A 14,624-nucleotide genomic window follows, 5' to 3' on the forward strand; every position below is an offset into this window, starting at 1 on the left:
AGGCTGAGGCAGGAGAATCGCTTGAACCCAGGAGGTGGAGGTTGCAGTGAGCGGAGATCGCGCCACTGCACTCCAACCTGGCGACAGAGCAAGACTCCGTCTCAAAAAAAAAAAAAAAAAAAAAAAGAGGCCTTGATTCCCCTAATCTGTAAAATGGGGGCAAGGAGTGCTACCCATGCTGGCCTCTCCCCTAGCAGAGATGCACCCAAGGGCATATAGGACACAGTTTATTAGAGGCCATCAGACCTCAGGCACCACCAGCATGTGGAGTCTGAGCTGCCCACCTCCTCCAGGAAGGTCACTTCGAGTCTGTGAAGGAGGCAGGCAGGTGTGGGGGAGTGACCACAACCAAAGTAGCAAAAGCACCCCTGTCCCAGGTGTCAGAGACTAGGGTGGACCCCAAGGATCTCATAACCTGCATTGACCCTGAGTGACCTCTGAGCCCGAGTGGCCCTGATGCTTGGCAGTGACCTGTGTCTAGTGGGGGGACTCAGGGACATTATCCCGAAAAGGGTTTTAGGCCTCCCCTAGGTCATGTATTAAATAGTTTTTCCTTATAGGAACCCTCTGGACCTCTCCCAGCATTGAACTCCTGGCGGGGTGTTTGGCCACTAGGTGGTGAGAGGTAGGGATATATGGGTCCGTCTTCACAATCTGGGCCTCTTCCTTATTTAAGGTGCCAGGGTGGTCAGAGATGGTCCTCGGCTTCCTCAGGCTGGACGTCCGGGCAGCAGGTGGCCCTGGGCACAGCCTCGCTGTCCAGTTTCGAGAGTAGCCGGGCTGTCTCCTGGGTAATCTCAAAATGCTTGGGCAGCGGGGTGCGGCGCAGGGGGCTGCCCTCAGGGGAGGCAGCTGCAGGGCTGGGCCCCCGCCCCCGCAAACTCCCTCTGGGCACTGATGTGATGGGGGTCTCCTCGCACAGCTTGGAAGCCACCAGGGCCAGACTGGACAGCTGGTGGGTTACAGGCCTCACACCGCCCCGGGGATACTTCACTGGCTGGCGGCTGAAGTGGCCACGAGACTGTGTCCCCAGGAGTGAGTCCTCTGGCCCTTGGCTGGACACTGTGTGTGGGGTGGGTGGTCAGTGCAGAGCACCTCCAAGTTCTCTGGATATCCCCCCAGGAGTCATCTTTTAGCAAGCCACCCTGGGGCCAGGGCACCCCCAGAACTCCTGAGCCCCTCCCTAACATACTCACCTTCCCCTCCCCCATCTTTGGTGTCTTCAGCCACGTCCTCTCTCTGGTCACTCTGTGGAGTTGGAATCTGCAGGGAGAAACCCAAGAATGAGACCCCCAACACTAAAATCCCAGTTCTTTGAGATTCCTGGAGAGCCAAGGGCTTGTTCCTGGACATGCAAAAGGAATAGCCAGTGCAAAGGCCCTGAGGTAGGAGCATGCCTGGTATGTTAGGACGCAGCCCCACCCTGTAATGAATGAGGGAAAGGTGGTAGGAAGTGAGACCAAAGAGGAGTGGGCCCAGGTGGCTCTGCCAGCCACCCCTGACTTTGCACCTACTCTGCACTGGGTGTGGACCACCATTGAACTCCTCCTATGCACAGGGCATGGACCACCACTGAATGTGCACCTGTCATCCTTTGCAGTTTTGGTGTTTGGGGATAGACGATGCCCTTATAAGTGTACTGCTTGGCCAGGCATGATGGTGCATGCCTGTAATCCCAGCACTTTGGGAGGCTGAGGTTGGTGGATTATCTGAGGTCAGGAGTTCGGGACCAGCCTGGCCAACATGATGAAACCCCGTCTCTACTAGAAATACAAAATTTAGCCGGGCGTGGTGGTGCATGCCTGTAATCCCAGCTACTAGGGAGGCTGAGGCAGGAGAATCGCTTGGACCTGGGAGGTGGAGATTGCAGTGAGCTCAGATCATGCCCCTGCACTCCAGTCTGGGCGACAGAATGAGACTCTGTCTCAAAAATAATAAGTGTACTGCTTGCCCTTCCAGCATACAGCAGTGTCATTCATTGAGTCTGGACTGTGGGCTCCATGAGGGTGGGAAAATCCTTGTTTAGCAAATCGCCAGCCCAGGGAGTGGCTCAGCCCTCTCCACATTAGGACCAGGTGGTGCCTCTGAACTACCATCCTGGGCTGCTCTCTGCAACCTTACCAACTTTACTGTTCCATCCTTAGCTAAACGGTTGGCAGTGTCTACACATCAGACACTGTCCCGAGCACTTTATGAGGCATTCCAGCTCTCAGAGACCCACAGTTCACCAGCAGCCGCTTCCCAGCTCTGGGCTGCTGCAGGAGAGATCCTTGCTCTCAGGAATGGCAGATGCAGCAAGATACCAGCAGCACAGGCCTTGGGCATGGACTGTTCTAGCAATCCGGAGCGGCGGGTGCTGCTATCTTCCTGGTTCACAGCTGAGCTCTGGATCCAGACTGGTGACCTTTGTTAAAGATTCTACGCCAGGCGGCTGGGTGCAGTGGCTCAAGCCTGTAATCCCAGCACTTTGGGAGGCTGAGGCGGGTCGATCACAAGGTCAGGAGATCGAGACCATCCTGGCTAACACGGCGAAACCCTGTCTCTACTAAAAATACAAAAAAATTAGCCAGGTGTGGTGGCGGGTGCCTGTAGTCCCGGCTACTTGGGAGGCTGAAGCAGGAGAATGGCGTGAACCCGGGAGGCGGAGCTTGCAGTGAGCCAAGATCGCACCACTGCACTCTAGCCTGGGTGACAGAGCGAGACTCCATCTCAAAAAAAAAAAAAAAGATTCTAGGCCGGGTGCAGTGGCTCATGCCTGTAATCCCAGCACTTTGGGAGGCTGAGGAGGGCGGATCGCCTGAGGTCAGGAGTTTGAGACCAGCCTGACCAACATGGAGAAACCCCTACTCTACTAAAAATACAAAAAAAATTAGCTGGGTGTGGTGGTGCATGCCTGTAATCCCAACTACTCTGGAGGCTGAGGCAGGAGAATCGCTTGAATCCAGGAGGTGGAGGTTACGGTGAACTGAGATCACGCCATTGCACTCCAACCTGGGCAACAAGAATGAAACTCCGTCTAAAAAAATAAAGGATTCCAACTGCGGCCGGGTGTGGTGGCTCACGCCTATAATCCCAGCACTTTGGGAGGCTGAGGTGGGTGGGTTACTTGAGGTAGGGGGTTGGAGACCAGCCTGGCTAACATGGCGAAACCTTGTCTCTGAGGCATTAGAATTGCTTGAACCCGGGAGGCGGAGGTTGTGGTGAGCTGAGATCGCACCACTGCACTCCAGTTGGGCAACACAGTGAGATTCTGTCTCCAAAAAAAATAAAAGATTCCAACTGCTTACAGTCCCCTTTTACGGCCATTAACTGCTCAGAGCCTTCATTGTTTAATCTGTAAATGATTTTCATTAACACTGTCTACCTCTCAGGACTGTGGAGAGGACAACAGGAAGCCTCTATAGTGTCCCCTGCACAGCAGGTGCACATTCAGTGGTGGTCTGTGCCTGTGAATAGCAGATGCAAGGTCACGATAGCTGGCAGAGCCACCTGGGCCCACTCCTCTTTGGTATCACTTCATACCACCTTCCTGTCATTCATTACAGGATGGGGCTGCGTCCTAACACACCAGGCATGATCCTACCTCAGGGCCTTTGCACTGGCTGTTCCCTTTGCCTGGAACACCCTTCACCTGATCTCCATGTGGCCAGCTCACTCCTACATGTCCTTCCAGTCTTTGCTCAAGTCCATCTGCTCTCTAAGACGTGCCCCCACCATCCTACTTAGTGATACAAACTCCACCTCCCACCGTGCTGCTCCCTGGTGTCATGTATCTTACTCCATTTTTTTTTTTTTTTTTTTTTTGAAACAAAGTCTTGCTCTATTGTCCAGGCTGGAGTGCAGTGGCATGATCTCGGCTCACTAAAACCTCTGCTTCCTGAGCTCAAGCGATTCTCCTGCCTCAGCCTCCTGAGTAGCTGGGATTACAGGTACACACCACCACACCCGGCTAATTTTTGTATTTTTAGTAGAGACAGGTTTCTCCTTATTGGTTGGACTAGTCTCGAACTCCTGACCTCAGGTGATCTGCCTGCCCCAGCATCCCAAAGTGCTGGGATTACAGGCGTGTGCCACCGCGCCCAGCCATTACTCTACCTTTTCATGATCCATTACCCTTATCATCATCACCTCATCACATTCCAGATAACTGACTTTGTGTCATGTATATGGTTGTTCTTTCCCCACTAAAACACAGGCACTGAGAGGGCAGGGTCTTTGGATATTTAGCTCGTGGATGTATCTGCAATGCCTACGACAATGCTTGGCCCAAAATACATGTTCAATATTCTGTTGGAGGAATGAATGATCACCCATGTTAGTACCTCTGCAGGGCTGTCCCCTTTTGTTACATCATCACTGCCCACTGCTCATTCCTCACTATTCCTTCCAGAATGAACATAAGTTAAATGAGGAAGGGAGGAAGAGAATGAAGGAAATTTTAAAAAGGAAGGAAGGTGAAAGAGAAGGTAAGAGAATTGAACAGAGATAAGGCCCTCTCCATAGCTGTGGGCCCAGTGGGTTCTTACCTCGGTAGGTGTGGCTGTGGGATGCTGCTCCAGGGTACTGTGGTGCTGGGGGTCTGGGCCGGGGTCTGAGGCTAGGACTGGGGGCTGGGAGTCTGGGTCAAAGTGCGGGGGTGGCGGTTGGGAGCTGGTTGTGAGGGGCCCAGGGGCTGGGCTGGAGTATTGGGGCGGGGGCTCAGTGGCCTGGGGAAGCTCATCCATCCCAAAGATCTGCTCGTAGTGCACGATGAGGAACTCCACAAGCTGGGCCTGATGCCCAGAGTCCAGCAGGCAGGTGACAGGGATGGCGCTGGCTGCCCGCGGGCCGTCCAGCGGCCGCAGCAGTGTCGGCCCAAACACAATGCCCAGGTTGTTGGCAGACATCTTGTTTTCCATAAATCGTGCAGCCACCCTGGGGATGGTGTGAAGAGAAAGGTCAGGGTACAGGATGCAAGCTCACTGGTCTGAGGGTAAGGGTGGGACACGCAGGCCAGCCTAGTGGTGACTTGCCCATGTCACAGGTGTAAGTCGTCTGAGACCAGCAGCCACATATCCAGAGCTGGAGGTCAGGGGTCAGTACCCAAAGTTATGAGTCATGGATTAAGGTTCAGAGTTCAGAAAACACAGGTCAAAGGTCAGAGGTGTCAGGGGTCAGCCAGGGAAGTCAGTAGTCGCACGTCCAGGGAAAAGGGTCGCGTTTCAAGGCTCAGGGACCCATGCACACCTGAACAGATGGGCCACCAGGTGCCGCAGGGTGTTGTAGTTAGAGTCAGGCAGCTGTACCAAGAGGGTCTTCAGCGAGCGGATAACCTCAGGGCTGGGGCTGGGGGTCCCAGGGTCGTCCCCAGGGTCTGCATGCAAGGTCTTAGCCAGAGAGATGAAGGCATCGTAGAGGTGGAAGGGGATCACGGGGTCGGTGAGCTGGGGATGGAACGGAGGGCGCAACACGAGTATGGGTGGGCGGTGGAGGGCTCCTGCCCACGTCCCCCTCAGTGTCCTGAGCACCCACCTCCTGAAGAAATCGCTTGAGGACACTCGAGACGTCATGAGGCGAGTTCCCCGACAGCTCCACCAACGCTCGGCCATTCTCGAAAGCCTGGCACAGCCGCTCCACACGGACCCGGGACCCGCTAACCCGGTAAATGCCCTGCAGGGTGAGGGTGAGAAACAGACGCCTGGTTCGTGATAGGCCATTGATTTGGTCAGGTCACTTCTGGGGATGATGAAGGGTCAGGGCAGCACCTGCACATCCAGGGCGCGGTGTTCTATCTCAGCCGTGCACTTCGTGACCACAAAGGGTACCTCCTCCGGGAAGTCCCTGGGTAGCTGCAGGAAGTCAACCCCAAAGAGGGGTGTCCGGGCTGGGAGCCGCCTGTGTCCACAGAGGATCAGGAGAGTCTCCAGGCAGCGCTTGTGGCAGGTCAGAAAGCACTGTGGGGAAGGTCACAGGGACAGGGAGGTCATTAGGGACCAGTAGGGGAAGAGAAGGTTACAAGGATCCTCAAGGAATGGGGGCTCATGGGAGACATCAGGTTAGGGTAGGTCCCAGGGGCAGAAAGGCTGTAGGAATCTCAGGTCAGGGAGATGATCAAGGGTCAGCAAAGGTCATTTGGTCATTAGCCCAGGCCACACCTCCTCACACTCCGTCCCGCTGACCATGAAGGCTTCGCACTCGCGGCACTTGGCTGGGCCCCGCAGTCGCCGCAGCTGGTGGGTCTGAGCCGCGCTGGACAGTGTCCACTTCCCGAAGGGGCTGCCCAGCCCATTCTCCAGCCCGTCTCCCAGGTCTGCAGGGAGACAGGGTCAGGAGTGCCTGGTGCCCTGCCCTGTCCCATCCTGACCTACCCTGCTTCAGCCTCACCAGGGTCTCGCTCCTCAAAGTCATCTGAGGACTCAGTGCCTGTGGACGAAGCCTTCACCAGCCGCCTCGTGCCAGCGCCTGGGGTCAGAGGAATCATGGGAGATTCCTGGGCTATGGGAGGCACTCCTGGTTTTTAGGGCTTCCAGAACCACCCACTAATTCCCAAGGGGTCAGAGGTCAGGAGGGGGATTGGACAGGTCAGTGGTTAAGGGTTGGAGAATTGGGTCAGCAACCTGGGTGGGGGGGTTCATAAGCTGGATCAAGAGGTTGAGGAAATAGGCCGGGCGCAGTGGCTCACACCTGTAATCCCAGCACTTTGGGAAGCTGAGGCAGGAGGATCACATGAGGCAAGGAGTTTGACACCAGCCTGGCCAACATGGCAAAACCTCGTCTCTACTAAAAATACAAACATTAACCAGGCATGGTGGCAGGCACCTGTAGTCCCAGCTACTCGGGAGGCTGAGGCACGAGAATCGCTTGAACCTGGGAGGCGGAGGTTGCAGTGAGCCGAGATCGTACCACTGCACTCCAGCCTGGGCAACAGAGCAAGACTCTGTCTCAAAAGAAAAAAAAAAAAAAAGAAAGAAAAGAAAAGGCCGGGTGTGGTGGCACACACCTGTAATCCCTGCACTTTGGGAGACTGAGGCGGGTGGATCACCTGAGGTCAGGAGTTCGAGATCAGCCTGGCCAACATGGTGAAACCCCGTCTCTACTAAAAAATACAAAAATCAGCCGGCATGGTGGTGCACACCTGTAATCCCAGCTACTCCAGAGGCTGAGACAGGAGAATCGCTTGAATCTGGGAGGTGGAGGTTGCAGTGAGCCGAGATCACGCCACTGCACTCCAGGCTGGGCGACAGAATGAGACTGTCTCAAACAAACAAACAAATAAATAAATAAATAATTTTTAAAAAGGTAAAAAAAGAGGTTGAGGAAATAGGTCAGGGGTGTGGGGTAGGTCAGAGGTCAAGGATAGTTAAAGATTGAGGGTCAGAGCTTGGCCAGGGGCTGGAGGATGGTCACAGGTGGAGTGTGGGTCAGGACCAGGTCCTATCCCTACCTGGGCTGGAAGTGGGAGAGTCCAGGGACCGAGACTCGCTGCCGCCACCCACGCTGTCCACATCGCTGCCCGGAGTGGGGCCTGGAGTCCCTAGGTGGCACAGGTCAATAAGGATGGTCCCCTGCTCACAAACCCCACTCCTGCAGCCCACCTATGTGTTGGTGGAATGAACTCCTGGCACCACTCCCACCTGGCCCTCATTGCACTCACCTTGCCAGCGCCAGCCTGTGCCCGGATCCTCCCAAGGGCCTGGCTCAGCTGAATTCTCATCCAGCCTTGGAGGAAGAGGCCCAGAGAGCTTCTTTCTGATGTCCAGAGGGGAGCTGAGAAGACAGAAGTTTGAAGGTTTGAATCCCAGGAAACTGGCCTGGGGTGATGGCACCCAGGCATCATCATGTCTAGGTACCAACTCCAAGCACTTGGGTCTGCAAACCCTGACACCCAGGGCATTGTGGCCCCTGACATACAGTAGCCCCACATTCCTGCCCCTGCCCCTAGGACTGGGACAACCCATTCACCCTCCTAAGGCCCCCGAGAGCCTGGAGTACTAAATTCCACTAAGGCTTTGCGTTCTTTAACCTCGAGTAACCAGCCTGCGGTGCCAACAGCCTGGCATCGCGATTCCGGGGCTCGTTCCCGACTCCCTGCTCCAGTGACCCACCTGTTCGAGGAGGGAAGGAACTCCTGGAAGGAGAAGGGGGGCGGCGGCGGCGGCGGGGCCTCGGGCCGCAGCGCCCGTACGAACTCCTGGTAGCGCTGGCCCGGCTCAAAGGGCGCACAGCACTCGGCCAGGGCGGCGAAGGCGCGGGGGCCACGCTCCGCCTGCGCCCCCCGCAGCCCGAAGAGACTCAGCGTCACCTGCCGGGTGGAGACAGCAGGTTGGGGAGGGGCGGGGCCTGGGAGCCTGGGGGCAGGGCCAGAGCTGGGGCGGGGCTTGAGAGACGCGAACGTGGTCAGGGTTTGGGACGCACCTGGGCGGCTTAGGAACTAGGGCAGTCGGCTAGGGGACCCAGGCGTGGTCAGAGCAGGGGCTGGTCATCCAGGGGACAGGACCTCATGGGGTGGAGCCGAGACAGTGGGTCTGGGGGCGGGAACTGGCTGTCGAGGGAAATGGCCTAGTCCTGGTGTCTATAGGGTGGCTTAGGGGCGAGGAGTGGGGCACTCAGTCGGGGCCCCAACGGGGTGAGGGGATGATGGCCTTGGGGATGGGCCTCACCCGCCTCAGCACTTCATCCCCCTGAAACACCAGCTTGCGCACGTGCGACACGATTCGCTGCTTGGCGATCTCCAGGTCCTGCTGCCGCGCGTTGGCCTCGCGGACGCAGGCCTGGTACAGCGCCTCGGCCTCCTGCGCCTGGGGAAACGGGAGGCCAGGGGCGGGGTGGGGCGCGTGTGGGCGAGAGTGGAGGGCAGGGGGCGCCACAGCGCTACAGGGGCTCAGGGCCGGGTGCCCACCTTGGCCTGGGCCTCCTCTCGCGAGCGCCGCCGCCGCTCCTGCTGCTTGCTAGGTCCCGGCGAGGCCTGGGGGGCCGAGTCCTCAGGGGACCCCTGGAAGCGTGCCCGCAGGTCCTCGCTGCGTTGCACATACTGCAGCTGGGCGCGCCGCAGTGCCTGCACCGCCTCATTCTGGGGGATGATTAGAAGGTCAGCGTCCCGGCCTCTCTCTCACCCTACCCCTCCACCAATTCCAAGCCTCACCATCCGCTTCTGCTCCTTCATCCACTGCTCCTTGAACTCCTTCCGCCACTTCTCAATCTCAGTCCGTTTGGCGGCGAGGGGCTGGCAAGGGTTGGGGATGGGGATGGAGACGGTGCCTTAGGGCCAACCCAGAAGCAGCCACCCAGTCCTTCCATTCCTGCGCCATGTGCTTTGCCACCTCTGGACTCTATTTTTTTTTTTTTTTTTTTTGAGACGGAGTTTTGCTTTTGTTGCCCAGGCTGGAGTGCAAGTGGGCAATCATGGCTCACTGCAGCACTGAACTTGAACTCTTGAGTTCAAGCAATCCTCCAGCCTCAGCCTCTCAGTAGCTAGGACTACAGGCATGTGCACTAGGCCTAGTTAATTTAAAAAACAATTTCTTCTTTTTTTTTTTTTTTGGTTGGCCAGGTGTAGTGGCTCATGCCTTTAATCCCAGCACTTGGGAGGCCAAAGTGGGCAGATCACCTGAGGCCAGGAGTTCGAGACCAGCCTGACCAACATGGTGAAACCCCGTCTCTACAAAAATACAAAAATTATAAAGATGTGATGGCACACTCCTATAGTCCCACCTACTCGGGAGGCTGAGGCAGGAGAATCACTTGAACCCGGGAGGCAGAGGTTGCAGTGAGCTGAGATCATGCCACTGCACTCCAGCCTGGATGATAAAGTGAGACTCTGTCTCAAAAAAAAAATAAATAAATTTTTTTTGGTAGATAAAGACAGGGATCTCACTATGTTGCCCAGGTTAGTCTCGAACTCCTGGCCTCAAGCAATCCTCCAGCCTCAGCCTCCTAGTAGCTAGCACTACAGACATGTCCACCAGGCCCAGCTAATTAAGAAACTTTTTTTTTTTTTTTGTCGAGACAGGGAGTCTCACTATGTTGCCCAGGTTGGTCTCAAACTCCTGGGCTCAAGCAATCCTCCCTCCTTGGCCTCCAGAAGTGCTGGGATTACAGGCATGAGCCACTGTGCCAGGCTGGACCCTTTTCTGAGTCAGTATTCTCCTCCTGGGGTCTTCTCCAGACCTGCTCTCCCCAACCCCTGAGTCCAGAAGTCTCATGTGGTCACCCCATCCTTTCTGCTTGGAAGCAGAGACACCAAGGCTTTCCTCCTGAGAACACTCAGCACCTCGTTCCCCTCCCCACAAACAAAAACGAAGTTTTTGGCTGGGCGTGGTGGCTCACGCCTGTAATCCCACCACTTTGGGAAGCTGAGGTAGGTGGATTACCTGAGGTCAGGAGTTGGAGACCAGCCTGGCCAACATGGTGAAACCCCATCTGTACTAAAAATACAAAAATTAGCTGGGCGTGGTGGCAGGCGCCTGTAATCCCAGCTACTCAGGAGGCTGAGGCAAGCGAATTGCTTGAACCCAGGAAGCGGAGGTTGCAGTGAGCTGAGATCGCACCATTACACCCCAGCCTGGGCAAAAGAGCAAGAGATTCTGTCTCAAGAAAAAAAGTAAAGTGAAGTTTTGCAATTGCACAGGAAGCCCAGCTTGAATCTTTGCTGGGTAACCTTGGGCAAGTTCCCAAGCATCCCCGGGCCTCAGCTTCCTCATCAATGAAATGGCGACGTTGGTAGTGGTGCCTTCCTCCCAGCTTGCTGGGAACCGAGGGGATCAGGCCTGAAGGACAGCAGGATAGCACGGTGACCTCTGTAACATTCCGCCCTGCCCCCCTCACCTGGTAGTAGTCTCTTTTCTGATGGGCCACTGTCTCCATGGCCAGGGTTCCCAGGCTGAGATCGTGCTCCAGAAACAGGGTGTAGATGTACTGCAGAGGCATGTGGCTCTGGGGGAGACAGAGTGGTGTAGGAGGATACTGAAGATCTGTGGGGGACAAAGGTGGGGTTCTAGGGGGCTTGGGCTCTCCGGGGGGTCTGGTCATGACTACCTGCTGTTGAATGGACACCTTGCCAGCTTCAGCGATCTTCACAGTGCTCTTAGCAAACTCCAGCTCTGGGGGAAGAGAGAGCAGGGCTCTGGGTCTAGCTGGGGTCTGGGGACTGCCTGGTAACTGGGGCTGGGCGGAAGAGGTCCTCACCATAGCTGGCTCTCTTTTCAGTCCAGGCAAGCAGTTCCTTGGCATAGCGGCTCCAGGTCTTGGCATATTCCAGGGCTGCGTCCACACCCCCCTTTGTCCGAATGAGCCGCAAGTCCAGTTCCTCCCCTGGGGAAGATGGATGGACCTCTGACCTTTGCACCCTAGTCTGCTACGGATGTCTTCCCTAAGCCCCCAGACCAGACCAGTGGCACCTGTCCTACAGCCTCACAGCTCCCTAAACACTACTTTGGGATCACTTGTCCTGGTTGCAATTTTACAGATTCACTGTTTTTTGTTTTTTATTTTTTATTATTTATTTATTTATTTTTGAGACTGTGTTTCGCTCTTGTTGCCCAGGCTAGAGTGCAATGGCGCGATTTTGGCTCACCAAAACCTCTGCCTCCGGGGTTCAAGCGATTCTCCTGCCTCAGCCTCCTGAGTAGCTGGGATTACAGGCATGCGCCACCACGCCCGGCTAATTTTTTGTATTTTTAGTAGAGACGAGGTTTCTCTATGTTGGTCATGCTGGTCTCGAACTCCCAATCTCAGGTGATCTGCCCGCCTCGCCTCCCAAAGTGCTGGGATTACAGGCATGAGCCACCGTGCCCGGCCTGTGTTTGATGTTTTTTTTTTATTTTTATTTTTGAGGCGGAGTCTCGCTCTGTCGCTCAGGCTGGAGTGCAATGGCCCTATTTTGGCTCACTGCAAGCTCCGCCTCCTGGGTTCCAGCCATTCTCCTGCCTCAGCCTCCGGAGTATCTGGGACTACAGGCACCCGCCACTGCGCCCGGCTAAAGTTTTTTGTATTTTTAGTAGAGATAGGGTTTCATCGTGTTAGCCAGGATGGTCTCGATCTCCTGACCTCGTGGTCCACCCGCCTCAGCCTCCAAAGTGCTGGGATTACAGGCGTGAGCCACTGCGTCTGGCCCTGTGTTTGATTTTTTTGGACATGGTCTTGCTCTGTCATCCAGGCTGGAGTGCAGTGGCGCGATCGTATCTCACTGCAGCCTCAAAGTCCTGGGCTTAATCAGTCCTCCAGCCTCAGCTTCCAAAGTAGTTCGGACTACAGGCACACACCACCACACCCAGCTAATTAAAAAAATAATTTTTCTTCTGGTAGGGATGGTGTCTTACTGTTGCCCAGCATGGTCACGAATTCCTGGCTTCAAGTGATCCTCCTACCTCAGCCTCCACCCTGCCTGGGGTCTCCCTGAGGGCTGGGACTGAGATCTGTTGTGTGTACTGCCATATTCCCAAAACCTAAATGATGCCTTGCATGGAACAGGGGATCAGTGGTGATTTGTTGAAGGAAAGACTCCTGTCTGTCCCCACTGTCCTGGCCTCCAGAGCCCCCTACCTGTGAGGGGTACAGGACCCTCTGGGAAGGGGCCGCTCCAACAGCTGGCTTCGTTGGTCTGTGCGGGAGGGAGACAGTATTCAGAAGCAAACAGGGCAGGGACCTGGCCTTCCTAAGGCCCCCTCTGCCTGAGTTCTTCCTCCCTGTTCCCCTACTCCCCACTCACAACAGTGGCTGTAGGGGTCTTGTCAGGTTCTGGGTCTTCTGAGAGTAGAGGGTCTCCAGCCAGCATCTCAAGGGTCCTGGGGGATAAAGGTGTGTCAGGATGCCACCTTACACCCAGTCTGTCCTGCCAAGGGGTGCTGGGGACCGTAGGGTTGTTTGTGGCAAACGTCACCTCTGTGGCATCTCTTGTGTCTGCGAGGTCCGAAGAATGGTGTTTTGGGGGAATCAGGTGAGTTTTTTTTAAAATAGGACTTGAAAAAGCGTCTGAAGGGCCCCAGATAACTTTGAGGTTCATAGAGTGGGATTATAGGGATCGCAAATATTTTAAGGGGTTACAAGGATATGTAGGGGTTCTAGGACCACTTTGGGGATTTCCAGTCTATTTAGGGGGACACTTTTAGGATACCGAGGCATTTTGGAGGGTCCCATCCTAGACTTCTCTGGTTATTAGGTATGTAGGTCCAGATGTTACAGGTTCCAAATGGGACTGCAAGGCACCTAAATGGTTAGGGGCTTGGGGCATCTTGGCAGGATTTGGGGGTGATCCAGGCTCAGACTCACACGTTCCCCAGTGAGATTTCGAGGTTGTCCAGGCTCCGGAAGATGTCACTGTACCTCTTCCTGCCCTCAGGACCTGGGGGGAGTCCTAGGGGAGGGGAGTGTAATACATGGGCTAACCACTGCCTCCCTCCACCCACGGCACCTCAACCAGTCTCATTTGGAGGGGGTGGAAGAGAAAGGGAAAGAGAGAGAGAGAGAAAGAGAGGGCTGGGGGGGCTTGGTTGGGGCCAACTCGAGGCAGGCAGATGGACTCACACACCACCAGAGACCAGAGACAGCTGCTCGGGGAGCAGAGACACCCACACCCTGGGTCTGCCTGCACCCAGAAGCAAACCAACAAAACAGATGCCCCAGATGCAACCACGCTGTCCCGAGAAGAGAGCCGGTCTGACAATGGAACCACGGGCTAGACAGATGGAAATACACAAGGGACAGCCAGGCAGAGCCTGGGGCAGAAACACACATGGAGAGACTGAAGCCATGAGGGACATAAAGACCGAATGACACTCCACATACACAACACAGACACAAAGACGGCCGGAAACACCAAGTCGGACCCTGCCACATTTCTACTGCTGCCCCCCTGCCCCCTCTCCTAAGGGGCCCAGACCAGCACTGCCGACTCCCCAGGGCTACAGAGGGGCCCTGTGGGGATCCTACCGCGTTGCCCTCTCCCTCAGCAGTCGTGGCACCCTGCCCCCATCACAAAAATCAGAAGCAGAAGCAGCCACTTCCCCTTCCTGGGCCCCCTCCTCCAGGCGTCTGGGGTGAGGGATCAAAAGGGGGAGGGGGAGTGAAGGGCTGGCGTCCGGAACCCATCTGGGCACAGGGCTCCCCACAATGGAGGATCCCTGGGTCCTTCCCATTCAGGAACTCCTCTCCTGGCTCTCAGGACAGAGCGGGACAAGTGTGTGCCCTCAATGTAGGAAGCAGGGGATGGTCGGGGGAGGCCCCTCCCGGATCCCCGACCCCCTACCCGGCTCTGCTGCGTCCATGTCTGGGCCCGGGGATCGCTCTGCAGGGACCGGGATGGGGATGGGGTCGCGCGCCGGCGGGGCCGAGCCCCGATTTCCTGCCGCCGCAGCCGCCGCCGCCGCCTCGGTTCCGCGTCGCCCTGCCCAGCGGAGGCCACGCCCCCGCATCAGACCACGCCCCCGTAGCCCGGAAGCCTTGATAGTGCCCTTCTCTACCTGAGCCGCTTGAAACTGGGTCGGGCCAGGGCCCCCTGAGCGACCACTCGAGGCTGCAGTGCCCCTGACCTGGGCATCCTAAGACTTCATCTGGGCCATAGGTTCCCTCTCAGATCTTTGTGCTACCCCAAATCCCACGGAGCCCCAGCCCCCTCCTCCCTGAATGGTTGCAGAGTCCACCTGTCCCGG

The 14,624-nt window shown here is 56.3% G+C and overlaps 1 protein-coding gene across 4 annotated transcripts; it reads right to left on the reverse strand.

The window, feature by feature from the left end:
• Positions 1 to 214: 214 nt before the first annotated feature.
• On the reverse strand, positions 215 to 14,368 carry GMIP (GEM interacting protein). 4 transcript variants are annotated; one of them, XM_004060381.5, is made up of 21 exons: positions 14,222 to 14,368; positions 13,246 to 13,330; positions 12,686 to 12,761; positions 12,520 to 12,577; positions 11,164 to 11,289; positions 11,014 to 11,078; positions 10,804 to 10,911; positions 9,122 to 9,202; positions 8,879 to 9,049; positions 8,640 to 8,777; positions 8,085 to 8,281; positions 7,634 to 7,746; positions 7,424 to 7,513; positions 6,364 to 6,441; positions 6,135 to 6,289; positions 5,745 to 5,933; positions 5,512 to 5,649; positions 5,227 to 5,423; positions 4,527 to 4,914; positions 1,197 to 1,263; positions 215 to 1,062 (listed from the first exon to the last, which is right to left on the reverse strand). In XM_004060381.5, the coding sequence occupies exons 1-21, from the start codon at positions 14,238 to 14,240 to the stop codon at positions 689 to 691; spliced, it is 2,913 nt and encodes a 970-aa protein (XP_004060429.4). In that variant the 5' UTR covers positions 14,241 to 14,368; the 3' UTR covers positions 215 to 688. The 4 variants fall into 4 exon arrangements, with proteins under 4 accessions (XP_004060429.4, XP_018872006.4, XP_018872007.4 ...); XM_019016461.4 differs by having other exon boundaries at positions 7,424 to 7,504; positions 14,222 to 14,359; XM_019016462.4 differs by lacking the exon at positions 6,364 to 6,441 and having other exon boundaries at positions 7,424 to 7,504.
• Between the last annotated feature and the right edge of the window lie 256 nt (positions 14,369 to 14,624).

The sequence above is a fragment of the Gorilla gorilla genome, chromosome 20 (assembly GCF_029281585.2).
Source record: "Gorilla gorilla gorilla isolate KB3781 chromosome 20, NHGRI_mGorGor1-v2.1_pri, whole genome shotgun sequence".
Classification (NCBI taxonomy): domain Eukaryota; kingdom Metazoa; phylum Chordata; class Mammalia; order Primates; family Hominidae; genus Gorilla; species Gorilla gorilla.